The 16,114-nt window shown below is 40.7% G+C and overlaps 1 protein-coding gene across 1 annotated transcript in view; it reads right to left on the bottom strand.

Annotated features, from left to right (window-relative positions):
- Positions 1-16,114, bottom strand: part of LOC143784198 (inactive phospholipase C-like protein 1) — a 379,071-nt gene that overhangs the window by 32,427 nt on the left and 330,530 nt on the right. Inside the window, exons 4-5 of the mRNA XM_077272131.1 lie at positions 14,648-14,723; positions 13,834-13,943 (exon numbers count right to left, since the gene is read on the bottom strand). Coding sequence (XP_077128246.1) covers positions 13,834-13,943; positions 14,648-14,723 — 186 coding nt within the window. The remainder of the gene's footprint in view (positions 1-13,833; positions 13,944-14,647; positions 14,724-16,114) is intronic.

Below are 16,114 nucleotides of genomic sequence, written 5' to 3'. Positions count from 1 at the left end.
ATAAACTCCTGGGTTGCTTTGGCTTTATGTTTTGGGTCATTGTCCATCTGTAGTATGAAACGACGACCAATCAGTTTGGCTGCATTTGGCTGGATCTGAGAACACAGTATGTCTCTGAATACCTCAGAATTAATTTGGCTGCTTCTGTCCTGTGTCACATCATTAATAAACACTAGTGACCCAGTGCCACTGGCAGCCATGCATGCCCAAGCCATCACACTGCCTCCGCCGTGTTTTACAGATGATGTGGTATGCTTTGGATCATGAGCTGTACCACACCTTTGCCATACTTTTCTCTTTCCATCATTCTGGTAGAGGTTGATCTTGGTTTCATCTGTCCAAAGAATGTTCTTCCAGAACTGTTCTGGCTTTTTTAGATGTTTTTTAGCATAGTCCATTCTAGCCATTTTATTCTTGATGCTTATGAGTGGCTTGCACCGTGCAGTGAACCCTCTGTATTTACTTTCATGCAGTCTTCTCTTTATGGTAGATTTGGATATTGATACGCCGACCTCCTGGAGAGTGTTCTTCACTTGGTTGGCTGTTGTGAAGTGGTTTCTCTTCACCATGGAGATTATTCTGCGATCATCCACCACTGTTGTCTTCCGTGGGCGCTCAGGTCTTTTTGCATTGATGAGTTCACCAGTGCTTTCTTTCTTTCTCAGGATGTACCAAACTGTAGATAATGCCACTCCTAATATTGTAGCAATTTCTGGGATGGTTTTTTTTTCTGTTTTCGCAGCTTAAGGATGGCTTGTTTCACCTGCATGGAGAGCTCCTTTGACCGCATGTTTACTTCACAGCAAAACCTTCCAAATGCAAGCACCACACCTCAAATCATCTCCAGGCCTTTTATCTGCTTAATTGAGAATGACATAACAAAGGGATTGCCCACACCTGTCCATGAAATAGCCTTGGAGTCAATTGTCCAATTACTTTTGGTCCCTTTAAAAACAGGGTGGCATATGTTAAGGAGCTGAAACTCCTAAACCCTTCATCCAATTTTAATGCGGATACCCTCAAATGAAAGCGGAAAGTCTGAACTTCAACTGCATCTGAATGGTTTTGTATAAAATTCATTGTGGTAATGTCTATAACCAAAATTAGAAAAATGTTGTGTCTGTCCAAATATATATGGACCTAACTGTATATATTGAGTTTATATTGTTGTATCATTGCTGATCTCTTCCTGATGTTATGTAAATGGAAATTCAATGTTTATTTCCAAAGGCAGAAAATCTATACTGCTGGTGACATAGCAGATCTGTCTTCTTTCCAAACCTTTCAAAACTTTTTTCATGCGCTGGTCAACATCTCAGTTCTCATATGGGCCAGATGATGTTATCCTCAAAATTTTAATGGGCTAGGCTAGAGTCCTGCTTCTCAGAATTACTAGTTTTTCCAAGCTATATGATGAGTCAGTCTACTACTTCTCCAGTTTTCAAGTTCTCATAGGTGCCATGATATATCTTCCACTCAATTATGTATCATACAACAGCTTTCCTACAAAAAGCTTACACTCACGTCCTGCGCCATTCCAGCAGTGTTGGCACTTGAGTTCCCAGGGCACTCATGTGGTTATGACACGTGAGCCTGGTGCCCGATCAGCGTTGGCGTCACCGTCTCCACCTTTGGAGAAATCGAACATCAAGAAGAAGTGAAGGAACAGCCGCAGCCTGGACTTCCTCTTCATGCTCGATTTGTCCAAAGGTCGGGCCAGTGACACCAGCGCTGATTGGGCATCATAAGAACCGAGCGAGAGTCCCAGGAATCCAAGTGCCGACACTGCTGGAACGTTGTCAGAACGGCAGGGGAGTATAAGCTTTTTTATTTTATCGGGGCCAAGCGTGGGGTATGAGAAGGAGTTGTTCAAGTAATGGAAAACTTCTTTATAGTGATAAAATATGTCCTATCGGGACTGTAAGGTGATTGATTTTAAAGATACAATCCCTTCAGACATTAAAATAGAAAATAATATTTCTAGGGTAGTGAAAGTGACATTACATATAAAACAGAGACTGTGAGTTCCTGTTCGGAGGCATACGCTACTTTTAAATGCCCAATCTTCTTAGCAGCCTATACACAGGGGATAGAGCCATTACCTTTATTCATGTTTTACAGTTATAATTATTACAGTGGCTCTCTATGCCAAGTCTGTGTTTACTCTCCGTGCTATGAATATATCGCACTATTTGCCGCACTGTTATTTTAACTCTAGCATAAAACGAGCCGGATTACTTATTGTTACACTTTGCCGTCTTTGTCCTCCTGGAAATATAAAAGCACATAATAACAACCCACACTTCGGTCTGTGATTTTCCAGCGCTACACTCGTAAATTACTGTTGATTTTAGCCTCTACAAAGTAATGCCACAATTTCTTTCCTGGATGCAAATTATGGGAGAAACCACAATTATGTTTCCCGTTAGTAAATTCTCTCTATGTACTTTGCATCTAATTTTTTAGTACTTTAATATAATTTGGGGATTTTAGTACAAAATGAACTGCACATATTTATTTGTGCACTACTATTTAAAGGGGTGTTCACATCTTTATTTTTTGGGAGCACACTACCCCTTGCATCCAGGAAGCCATAAAGCAGAGCAGTGAATCTTGCCTGAAGACTGACAGCTCAGAGGTGGCATAGTGTGAACTAAGTGCTTTCCCAAGCTGTTAGCACAGGCAGCTTTGCAAGGGCATTGAGGCTGGTCGGATCCAATGATCCGGAAAGCTTCAGAGCGCCATGAGCAAGATCTTGGAAGCAGCACATGCTCCTTACATAGGTAACTTGCCACTCAGACTTTGGAGTGGCTGGAAATGTAATCAAGGCGTTGTGCAGTATAAAATTAAGGATCCCTTCATTCTTGACAAGGGAGATGATTTTTAATAAGAATTAAATTGGAAAGTTGCAATTTTACCCATTTAAGAACTTAAGACAACCTTGTTATACTCAGAAAATGAGTATGAGCATTTTCTAAAGGAGCACTGTGGGCAAAACTTACACAATGCGGTATGTCTAGGGAGGCCTCTCAAATTACCTTTAATATTTCTTCTCTGAAGAGTTCTTTAACTAATAAACTGATTGCTAGAACAAGACATTCTCTTTATCCCTCCATGGAGAGGCAATGTTGCCTATGTGGGTCATTACCTACCAATGGGACAAAGAGGAGATCGATGGAGGGCCTCTGAAAATTAATCTAATCAAAACCTCTACCTCATCTCTGAAAATACATTTTGGAACAAAAATGAAGTGTGCACTTAAAGTGAACCTGACAGCGGATACATGCTGCCTGATTCATGGGCAGCATGTATCAGACACTGGCTGCAGGATAACGCCGGAGTCTCTGCATCCCTTTCCCTGGCAGAGACACCGACGCTCTCTTCATAACAGCCCTGCACCTTCCTCTCCTCCTTCTGCCTTTCCTGCCTTGCCTCTGACGCCTCTACTCCCCGCCTTCCTCCCCCAGCAGAGACGCCAACATACTCATCACCGCGGTCCTGCGCCCTGTCCTCGTTCCGCTGCGGCTGCCCGGGCTCTGTGCACTGCTTGCAGATCCTTGGGCACAGTGCTTAGGGTGACTGTGCGGTCCCGACTTATAAAAGGGAACCTGTCAGCAGGATTGTGCTCAGTAACCTACAGACACTGTCAGGTCAGCACCGTTATACTGATTAAAATGATACCTGGGTTGATAAAATTTGTCTTGTTCTTGTTTTTTAATCTGTATTTTCAGTTTTGTGTTAGGCTACTTTCACACTAGCGTTGTACGACGCACGACGAATTGCCGACACAAGCAGTGAAAGCGCCACACATCGGGGGAGCGGATGCTATTTTTCAACGCATCCGCTGCCCCATTGTGATGTGCGGGGAGGAGGGGGCGGAGTTCCGGCCGCGCATGCGCGGTCAGAAATGGTGGACACGACGCACCAAAAAGCGTTACATGCAACGTTTTTTGGTGGCGACGGTCCCATGCAACCGTCGCACGACGGTTGCGACGTGTGGCAATGCGTCGCTAATGCAAGTCTATGGAGAAAAAACGCATCCTGCAAGCACATTTGCAGGATGCAGTTTTTCTACAAAACGACGCATAGCGACGTGCAGTGCACGACGCTAGTGTGAAAGTAGCCTTAATGAGATTCTCGTGCTCCGGGGAGGCCTGTGAGGGGTCTTCATGTGGTGGTCTTCTTAGGTATTCATCTATATGGCTTATGACAGGTCACTGATCATTTGCACTGCTATACCAGCTGTACACAGACTACTTTACATTGTATCAAAGTGTCAGATCTCCAGTGTTGTCCCATGAAAACATAGAATAAAATATTTACAAAAATGTCAGGGGTGTACTCACTTTTGTGATATACTGAATATATTCATACTGGTTCAGATACATGTCGCTACATTCATAACGTATTCAGAAAGATAAATAATGGGTTAATACATGCTTTATTCAATTGTCCAGGCCATGACTATGTGATGCATTTGGGGACAGAGTTTGGTGAAGCGAGCACTGTGTGTCAGAACTATATCTCCTTGTCCTCCCCTCACACAGAACAATGGTGGTGATGGTGAGCTAAGGCTGGGCTGAGAATACAATACCCTGCTTTCTGTTAGTCTTTCTGGGCGATCTATCTCTACTTACTGCCGCAAGCTCCTAAATTAAATATGATTTATGCTTAACCCCTTCTTTGACAGGAAGACATATGTCTGGCCTAGAAATGTGCGCAAGATTTTCACAGAGTAAGACATATGTGTTCTATAAATATAAAAATGCCTTCATGCACTGACTAAACATAGACGATCAGCCTCTAAATATTTAATGCATCAAGTCCCAGAACTTTCTTATCATTCAGAAACTCAATACTGCACTAACGTACAATGAAAAAATCTCACATAGCTCCGGTTGTTTAAAATGTAGCTGGGCACTTCAGTAAGAAGATGGGTTAATATAAAAAAAAACCGATGGATTTAATTTAAAATGCTTATTCTTTTATGTTACTCTGATTTCCATATGACAGGAAATCACATTTATTCTCCAGCAGCATCTTTCTTATCACAAGGATGCATGCAGACACACAGCATGGACGCTCCGTATTAGGGGACAAGCTAGGTCACATTAGCTGTGGCTGGCTGAGGAACGCTATCACACTTCGCTGACAATATGACACTGGAACACAAAGTCATCTGCACCCAAATGATGCAACTCATGGTGCTCCAAGCCAGTGGTCTGCAAACTCTAAAGGGGAACCTTTTATTGTAGCCACACACAGTGTTGTCCGGTCCAATGGTCATCTCTGGTCTTGATCCGGCACCTCCTCCCTTTCCACAATCACTGTCCTCCATCACTGCTTCATGTGGATGATGTGTCCTACGCCATCCAAACAGCGTCCCCCAACCACACTTTTGCACAGGGGTACACTTTGTACACAGGCAAGGAAAGGCCAAAGAGCGTTGATGACCTGTAAGTAAAGCTGGCGTATGTGCACTACAGTAATTTGCCAAGGAGCAGGCAAAAGATAAGTGCACCTGTGCAGAAGCAAGGTTGGGGACACTGTGTGGATGACGTAGGATATGTCATCCAGATGAAGGAAGCAGGTGGACAGTGATTGTGGGAAGAGAGGAGGCACCAGATCCAGACCAAAGATGCCAATCAGACCAGAAAGTGCTGTATGTGGGTATACTACAAGTTTTTTTGTGCTATGCAGTGGGGTTGGGGGCTTACAAACAGCTTACTAGAATTCTGTAAAAGAGGCCTTAAGGTGCTGGACCTCTTAATATTGGAAAAACCTGGTGACAGGTTCCCTTTAACTATTATGAAAAAAGCTAGAAGTTATGCAAAACGTGGAGATCGCTCCTCCAAACAATATGAAAAGTAAGTAGCTTCTTAGAGGCCTCTTCAGCTTGTTCTAGCTGACTTCGCCTGTGCGGCCGCCCTGCCTACCGGGGATTCACAGGCAGGGCGGCCGCACAGGCGCAGTCAGCTAGACTGCATACGAGGACAGAGGACGGGCAGCGTTCACTGCGCCTGCCCAAGGCATGACAAAAGAGCGCAGGCGCCGGCTATTTTCAAAACAGTGCTGAGGAGGCGGCGCCCGGTGCCACGAAGATTTGAGTGACGGCTGTGTGGCGTCTGCAGCAGGGGGGAAAGGCCGGCCTCCAGGACTGAAGAAAGGTATTTGGGACAAATTACAAAATGGATTATTTCTGCAGTTACAGCACCAATAACTAAAAGAGCCACCTTGTCAGAATGCAGCATTACTGCTGCACAAGGTGGCTCTTTTAGTTTCAAACGCCTGGGGGGTGACAGGTTCCCTTTAATGTCAGGTAGTCCGGAAGCTTACAAAGCAGTGTCCTCAAAATGGTTGTAAATATCAATCGAAGTATGCAATCCCATACAAAGAGTAAGAGAAAAAAAACTAAAACACAGCCTTAAAAGAAACTAATCACAAGGTTTTCCCAAGGTTATAAACTAAAGCCACAACCATTATCTGCTCTATTGCCCCAACTCCCTCTGCATATGCATAAAAAATACTTCTTGTACTTCTGGCATATGGCGTGGGTCATTCTGTCGGGCATTCTACTTTATCCACAAATCAGTGAAACTCTTGCTTCTGAATGTGGGAAGTGAAATCGCTGCTGGGAAGTATGCATTATAAGACTTTGCTGTGCCCTTATTGGCTGGAACAAAGTGCGCCTGTGCAGGCCTATGCTTCAACTGCACGGGTGCAGCAATCGGTGGATGACATAGAACACATCCACATCAATCAAGAAAAGGAGGTCAGCATCTGCCGGGATTAAGGAGGCGCTGAGAAAAGGAAAAAAGACACCCAACGAACAGCACCGTGCCATATATGCTAGAGGTATAAAAAGTAATTTTTGGCTTATGCAGGGAGAGTAGGGGGGTGTAAAACACAGGTTGGTGGACTGCAGTAATAGAGCAGTTAAAGGTGATGGCTTTAGTTTATATTGAGAAAATCTGGTGACAGGTTTCCTTTAAAAAAAAAAGAAAGAATTGAACCAAGAAATAGAAAAAATTGTAAAGAAAATGAGAAATCACAGGGAAAAAATGCAAAGGAGGGCTGTTGGGTCAGGCCAGTGAAATGAAAGCTATCTATCAAAATGTCGAATGGTACTTAAGAATGCAATCCATGAAGCATTGTGTTCTACCAATCTTCATCTTTATCTGATAGGTACAGGACATTCATCATTCGTCATGATAGTTTATTTTGAATTGACAGTTGTTTACTAGTATTAGGTAACTTCCATGACTTTCAATTCTGAAAGAACATCAGTGATAAGTGAGACGAAGATTCTAGATATGCATGTGGTTTCCGTCAATAAACCTTATGTAGGGGAACAGCCAATGTTTGGACAAGTGACAGAAAAGACGTTAGCCTTTGGACTCCTCCACCGTCCAGAAGGCATGGTGCTCATCTCCCACAAATTATGCGATTTCTATGCTTTCATGTAGTGATGCTTTACAAAAGGAGCAGCACAAAAGGTTTACAGAACTGCTAGATGCCATTTCTCTTATGGTATTTCACGCACACATCCTATGTAATATTACATACAGAAGGTGAAATAAGTATTGAACACGTCACCAATTTTCTAAGTACATAGATTTCTTAAGGTGCAACTGACATGAAATTCTCACCAGATGTCCATAACAACCCATCCAATCCACACAGGCAAAAAAAGCAAACCATAGATGTTCATAAATGAAGTTATGTGTAATAATCAGAAATGACGCAAGGAAAAAGTGTTGAACACACTTACTGAAATTTATTTAATACCTCGAAAGAAAAGTATCTGTTGGTGGTGACAGCTTTAAGACGCCTCCTGTATGGAGAAACTAGTCGCATGCTTTGATTTTGGCCCATTCTTCCATACAAACACTTTTCAAATCCTAAAGGTTCGGTCAGCTCCTTCCCTGATCTCTGAGCTTTACTTCCCTTCAAAAATGTTCTATTGAATTCAGGTCAGGGGATGGGCAGGAGCATTTTAGTAGCTTTATCTTCTGTGAAATCAATTGAGAATTGGCTGTGCGTTTTAAAACTTGCTGAAATGTCCATCCTCGTTTCATCTTCATTATCTGCTCATAGAGATATTGCGAGAGAGGGTTCAGAAGATAGCAATGTCTGGTCTCACAAACTCCTGTACTGGTTAGAAGTACTTCACCGTCTTATTAAACAGTGAAGGTTTTATCCTTGCTGACAGTGCAAGGGTTAATCTGTTCAGTTGAAGCTCCTGCAAAGTTCCTACCTGTATTGTCTCAGCTGTTCAATGTTGAACACTCCCCTCTTCTATATATACTCGCCTCTCGCACTTAGGAATTTCCAGTGTGTTTTTACTGGCTGGTTTGGAGTTTCAGGTGTAGTTCGTGTTTGGAGTTGGTGTTTGGAGATCTGTTCAGGAGACTGTTGCTTGGAGTTTTGTTTGTGTGCACATCATCATCCTCTTCTATTTGGCTTCTCCTTTAACCCTTCTGTGTTCCTCTCGGTTGTTTAGCAAGTGTATTTTGTATGATTGCTATTTTAATTTATTCCTGTTCATCTTCCCTTATTTGTCTGGTTAGAGTTATCCTACACACTTCGGCTTTCCATCTCCCTGGATGGGGGAAGGGAAAGATAAGGGTAGATATAGGAGAATAGCAAGGCATATGAACATCTCCACCTTCAGGAGTAATACAGGGGATAGGGATAGACTAGGGCACCCCTAGTTTTAGTGACGTGGATAGCGCTCACAGTCCCAAGGCATTGCCTGACATCCTTTTAGACGGCAGCAGAATGTCTCAGTACATTTATCCAGTGCTGTATGCTGAAAAACTTCACTGTTGGTATGGTATTTTTGGGGTGATATGCAGTGCCTTCTGGTTTCCAAATATGGGATGTATTATGGCATCCAAATTGTTCAATTTTGGTCTCATTTGAACAGACTATATTGTCCCAGTATTTCACAGGTTTGTCTAAATGTTGTCGAGTAAACTTTAAATGTGCTTGAACATGCTTTTTTCAGCAATGGAGTCTTGCATGGTGAGTGCGCATACAGACCATGGAGGTTGAATGCATTACTTATAGTTTTCTTTGAAATAATTCTACCTGCTGATTCCAGGTCTTCCTGTAGCTCTCCACAGGTGGCCCTTGGCTCTTGGACAACTCTTCTGATTATTTTCACTCCTCTGTCTGAAATCTTGCAGGGACCACCTGGTTGTGGTCGATCTATGGTGAAATAATGTTCTTTCTACTTCCTAATTATAGCCCCACTGGAACCTTCACTAGTTTAGAAATGATTCTTTAACCAATGTCATCAGTATGTTTTGTAACAATAAGGTTGCAAAGGTCTTGAGACAGCTCACTGGTTTTACCCATCATGAGTTGTTTTTTTGTGTGGCACCGTCGTAATGAGACACCTTTTATAGGCAATTAGTTGAACCAGGTGATATTATTTTTCACTAAGTGGCAGGATTGCTTTTTAATTACTGACAGATTTCAGCTGGTGTCATGTCTTTCCATGGCTTTCTGCACCTCTCTTTCTTCATGTGTTCAACACCTTTCCCTGTGTTATTTCTCATTATTACACATAACTTAATTTATGGACATCTAAGGTTTGATTCATTTGCCTGTGTGGATTGGATGGGTTGTTACACACATCTGGTGAGAATTTCATGCCAATAGCATCTTTAGAAATATATTTACTTAGAAAATTGTTGACGTGCTCAATAGTTATTTCACCTGCTGTATGTGGAGTGCAAAGTGGAGTAACTTTGTGCATTACATTTTTCCCTTGTTCTACAGCCTCATTACTTACTCCAGAAATATTATTATACTAAAATACATAAGCACCAAATCTTGATGAAGTTTACATTATTATAAATAGGCAAAATCGCAAGGTGCTTGTAAAAATATTTTTGCAATTGGCTTGTTATTAAATATCTTCTGGGCTTTCTAGAATGGAACGATTTTTAATGTTACTGTTTGCTTAGATGCCTAGACTGCAGAGGTCCCCAGAAACCTATCAGTGGTGGCTGGTGACCTAAACAAGGAGAGCAATGCTTACATGCTCTTTGTTATAGAGCTTGTAAGTACTCATGTGAAGCTGGCTATATAGCTGGATCTGGCCAGGTTCAGTGCATCCACACTACTACAATGCTGCAGGGGCAAAGCTGCCTCTGCTTGCATCTTCGGAGAGAGCACATTTCGGGAAACAGGTACAACCATGCTACTGGTTTGAAATGTCAGTGATTCAGAAGCGCATCGCCTCCCGTCAAGCAAGGACTCAGGATACAGAGGAGTGGTGCACTACTGAGCAATGATCTTAAGACAATTTGTTTAGTATGAAGACCAAATGGACCTCAACAAACAATGTGCCATTTTGTGATTTTACAAAAAATATATAAATCACATTTGTCACAATTCTTCCCAATGATCAAATGTAATGGTGATTGACCGGATAAATGGAGTCAGTTTTCACAACTTTTTTGATTAGTTAGATTGTTTTGGGGCGAAAACTAATCCTAATAGAAAAGTTATTTTGTCATCCACTATTCTGGGATACATTTGTGGAGCAATTTGTCATCACTTTCTCGATTCACTGAAGAGTACCTGTTTAAGGGGAATCAGTCACCACAATTGACCTATCTAAGCTATTAATATGGGCATACAGGTTATAGAATGCTGATAAAAGTCCTACCTGTATGCTTCATATCAGATGTTTTTTTTGTTGATAAATCATCTTTTAACACTTTGTATAAAATACCTCTACCAGGCTCTGGAAAGGACCCTGCCTGGAAGATAACTCTGCCTCCAGTTTCCTTTAAGGAGAATTTCAGAAGATTCAAGATACAAAGATTGGCACTATTTCCGGCCATTTTCTGGGTTGTAGCCTGCATTTTTCACCATTTTTTATATCTCCAATTGTCCTAAGACACTAGCTGCTATGAAGTATTTCATATGGCGCATGCAAAGAATGGAGGAGATCATGCTCCTCTAATTCTCTACAGCACACACTTAGAAGCAGCATGGAGGGCAATCTACAGCAGTAATGAGAAGAGTAGCCGAGAATCCAACACTAGGGTTAGCAGCTGCTAACTGCTACCCCATTTTTCCTACTTCCCACGCTATACACTTCTATTCACATAATTTTGAAGGTATTTTTCATACCTGCCCTAATATTTTTGCCCACTTTTTATATATTGGTCACAGTGTACTTCAGTCAATTGAGAATTCCACAGTTTGGCACTTGTTTAGTTTGTTAAATATCCTAAAATCGGATTTTTACAGTTGAAATCAATATTAAAAACACATCAGGTAAAAAGATTGCAGTGTGCTATTTTTCTAAGAGGCTTAAGTACTGAAAGGATTACGGATCGGAGAAAAGATTCTAAGAAGAATTGCAATTAGTGGCTGTAATTATCAAAGCAAGTTAGATCTGATTACTATTCAGAAAATATGTCTCTTTGGTTTATTATGCTATACATAAATACATACAGCTCTGGTAAAAATTAAGAGACCACCACATCGAAACCCTGTCATGGGCAGCCCAATCTCCAGACCTGAACACCTGAACCCCATTGAAAACCTCTGGAATGTAATCAGTAGGATGATGGATAGTCACAAGCCATCAAACAAAGAGGAACTACTTACATTTTTGCCCCAGAAGCAGTGTGAAAGACTGGTGGAAAGCATGCCAAGACACATGAAAGCTGTGATTAAAAATCATGGTTATTCCACAAAATATTGATTTCCGAACTCTTCCTGAGTTAAATCATTAGTATTGTTGCTTCTAAATGATTATGAACTTGTTTTCTTTACATTATTTGAGGTCTGAAAGCACTGGGGTTTGTTTTTTTAATTTTGAGACATGTTGTCAGAAGTTTATAGAATAAGAGAACAATTTATATTTTACTCAAAAATATACCTATAAAGAGGAAAATCAGACAAACTGAACATTTTGCAGTTGTCTCTTAATTTTTGCCAGAGCTGTATGTTCCTTGCTGCAATCACAAAGCCAGCGTCTAATTCATGCTGCCCGTGGTTTGGGCAGCATAACTCTAATAACAGGTAACATGTATGTATGCCCCACAAAAAATTTTTTTGGGGAAAAATGATCTTATTTATTCCAGATGGACTGGGCGGTGCAATCAATTTGTAAGGAATCTCGAGAGAAGGGAATTTTCTAAATTTGAGAAAGCTTTTCAACTACTGTATTTTGATATTGTAGACATCGGAAAAAAGGCAAGCAAATTTCCAACACACAAGTTGGCATCTTGAATTACAGGTTGGTCCTCCAATTTTCAACATGTTTGCACTATTTTAACAACCAGGTTATTTTACGTTCTTCGTGACTAGGCACATTTTTGTTTTATTTTCCTGCTTGCGGTTTAAAGAGCTATAAAAAAAAATTCTCGATTGAATATATATATTAATTTTCCAGTTTTTTTTTTCCTGAGGGCCTAATTTGTATGCAATCTTCATATACTCTTTATTTTATTGTTAAAATCAAACTGTTTTTCACAATTTATTTGTTATACAGCCAAAAAGGACCACTAAAATACCTTTCAAAATTTGATTGTCCCTCTATAACATGTATTTTTATATTTTGGACACATTTTTAATCAAAGTTGATGGAGCTAGTAACAGTGATTTGAAATGGCAGCAAGTTTTTTATTATTTTTTTCCCTGTATTTCAACATTTATTTTATCTGATTTGCCCTGTAACTGGGGATGGTACATTAGCCCAAGTTACAGGGCAAAGTTAGCTTCCTGGCTGCATAGATGAGCTGACTGGGTCTCCTATGACTTCCATCCCTACAGTTAGTGATCACATGATTACTGAGCCCAAAGGAGAAAGTGCTGTCAATGCTTCATATAGTTTATACACGACTTTTGTTCAGCGGTGTATATACAATGATCAGGAAGGCAGACACTGTAATAAACCCTCTCAACTTGACTCCTCATGGAGACGGCAATGTCTAACAGTCGGCTCTCCAATCGTGCAGCTGCTATAATATGTAGTGACATTTTAGAAATTCATTGCTGAGTATAATATGGACCGGTCGGATGTTTAAAGGCTTTGGGTGGTCTGGAAGAAGTTAAGGAGGCCACAATGACTCATGAACCTTCTACCATCCATTCCACTACAGCTTATATGTCCCTGGCCCTTTCTCTTTCATTATCACAGAATCTTAATGGATTATTGTTTAAAAAATGTTTTAAGGTCACATCATAACTATATCACTGGTGAGTTTGCCTTGTCTAGTCATTGAATACAACCCTCTTGTCACACTATTCTATTGGTTGATGAGGCACTTTGCATCCATATCTACCACATGCTAGACCACTATGGTTTTGTCATGTAGGACAGAAAAGCCCATTGGTCCTTTTCATCTTCCTGCTATCTCTTTGAACCTCGGGCCAATTTCCACCTATTGCTAACAATAGGTTACCTCTGGTAATCAGGGAGGTGTCTTCTTTCCCCAGGGAGCACAAAGCCACAAAAATTGCCTGTCTCAATGAATTTAGCTTAAAAATATATTTGTGCCTTGTATTTCACATTTCTTAAATCATACATTGTCAAAACTAGAGTAAAAGCATGGCCTGTAATCTCTCTTGGTATCTCTGTTGCTTACGCTTTACTCTTTTGGCGTGATTTTTCTGGCTCAATATGACATTTGGGGTTTGGAAATATTTTGCAAGTTTGTTAATCATTGTATTAACCATTAGATAGCCCAATTTATTTTTTGTTTGATTTTTAAAGACAGTCACGATTTGAACACCAAGCTAAGGTTTATACCATTTATACCAGAGAAAACTGAATGTGTCAATTAGCACTGTACGTACCTTCAGCACGGTGATGTTCCAGGCGAAGCTCTCAATAGCTTTGCTCAGTTTTCTGCCCTTCAGCCCTTCCTTTGTCCCCAGACTATGCAGTTCCTCATGAAATTCCATCCCTACGTAGAGAAAAGACAAGAAAGGGAAGTCTACAGGGGAGAACCAAGCACTATTTGTGGAGATAGACAAAAGAACTGTGTTGTATAGACACTTCTCCCGCCAACAGATTTTTACATCTCTTATTAATTAGGTTATTTCAGATCTTTGTAGTTTTTATGACTGAGAGGGATAATTTGTCAATCCTACTAATTGACAAACTTGCAAATATAAAATTATCATCTCCAACGTCCACTACATTTTTGCAGTTAAAGTTTTTAACGATCAATAGAAATGGTAAAAACAATACGTGAATTTATTATTTCTCTCATTTTCATCCGTGCTCTTCTCCTTGCTTAACCAAATATATTGCAGGAAATAAGCAATGACAATATGACTGCGAGATTCCACCTTACAGAGTTTATTTGCAGTCTGTTACCATGCAGGCACACAGCTCTGCGTAAAAGCTGAAGACATGAAAATCTAGCACATTTTTTAAGACTACTTGCAATATTTATTCAATTTTAATTTTTAGATGCTTTAAAATAAAATTGGTTGTGATGGTGGCACAGCCTTAACCTGATGTCAAGACCAAAAAAATCACAAGACCCATTCATGCAGCACAAGCTTTACCAGTCTTCACGGCTTCTTTAATCTGACTTTATACACAAGATATTGAGCATGATAGTTTTGATTTCTGAATGTAGAAAAAAAATTGGGGTCATACCTGTTTTCTGACACTGCAATATCTTCTCATGGATTACATCTGCTGCCTCGATCAAAGACCGGCTCTCTTGTATCATCTATGAGACCAAACAAACATCCAAACAAGTAAATTATTCTTGACATTATTATCCCAGAAACGCAGTAAGATGACCAAGGGGTTCCTGACAATTGGGATAGCAACAGTCAGAAGTATTACAATAATCCTTTCAAATGCCAATCTAATCCTCCATTTTGAGGTGTACATCCAAAAACTCCTATTCATCAAGGCAACTTTTGTCAGAATTCTGGAATAAATTGCTTTCAGGGAAGAAAAAAAAACCGCTACATCTTGCAACTTTTGATGTTCTTACACCAGTTTTAGCCTTGCTAAAATGAGTGGCGCTAAAGCGGAATGGGGGTGTGGGAGGGGTGTGATACCACAGCAGGTGTAATTTATGATGAGCCTTGCTGTACTTACCCCAGAAGACTGGCAAAAGAGAGTATGGGATTGCAGTTGCTGCTTTCTGTGAGGTAAAACATTTCACTGCTTGTTTACAATGTTTTACCTCTTGGGAAAAAATCAGCTGCAATCCTATTCTGAGAAAATAATCTGAAAAATTCCCACGCTAGAGTTCATATGAGTTTATGCCATGAGGGGGCGCAGCAGCGCAAGTCAATGAAGCTACGCTCCCCTGCATTCCATTCATTCCCCAGTTTTTACAGCCAGGGGCAGCTGCATTGGCAGGCTCCTGGTTGTACATTTATTTAACCCCTTCAGATGGATTTACATCGTGGGACATGACTGTACGGCGAACAGGTATGGGATATTGTTGTTTTTTTATTTTCCTTTTTTTCAGAAGAACAAAGGTCGTCCGTTGGATTGAGCGTACAATAAAGATATTAAAACCCCATGTGTTTATTTATTTCATTAAAATACTTTATTCATAATGTGTGTATTTTTAACCCTTTATTACTATTGGATTAATAATGGATAGGTGTCTTATTAACATCTCTCCATTATTAACCAGGCTTAATGTCACCTTACATTAGCAAGGTGACATCAACCCCTTATTACCCCATATCCCACTGCTACTCGGGAGTGGGAAGAGAGTGGCTAAGTGCCAGAATAGGCTCATCTTACAGATGTGCCTTTTCTGGGGTGGCTGGGGGCAGATATTTTTAGCCGGGGGGGGGGGGGCAATAACTATGGTCCCTCTCTAGGCTAGTAATATCTGCCTTCAGTCACTGGCTTTCCCACTCTGGCGGAGAAAATTGCGCGGGAGCCCAAGCAAGTTTTTTCCATGATTTAACCCTTTATTTTAATACCTAGAGCTCCCAAATTTTGCACACACACACACACACACACACACACACACACACACACTACTAACATTATTAGTGAGGAATATGTAAAAATATAACATATGAAATGGTTTACTGTTTGTAAACCATGTCTCATATCCTGTCGGGTTTGATAAGGAGACAGCAA

Source organism: Ranitomeya variabilis, chromosome 7 (assembly GCF_051348905.1).
Source record: "Ranitomeya variabilis isolate aRanVar5 chromosome 7, aRanVar5.hap1, whole genome shotgun sequence".
Classification (NCBI taxonomy): Eukaryota; Metazoa; Chordata; class Amphibia; order Anura; family Dendrobatidae; genus Ranitomeya; species Ranitomeya variabilis.
Note: the sequence above shows the minus strand (reverse complement) of the source record. Positions and strands in the feature narration are given on the sequence as shown.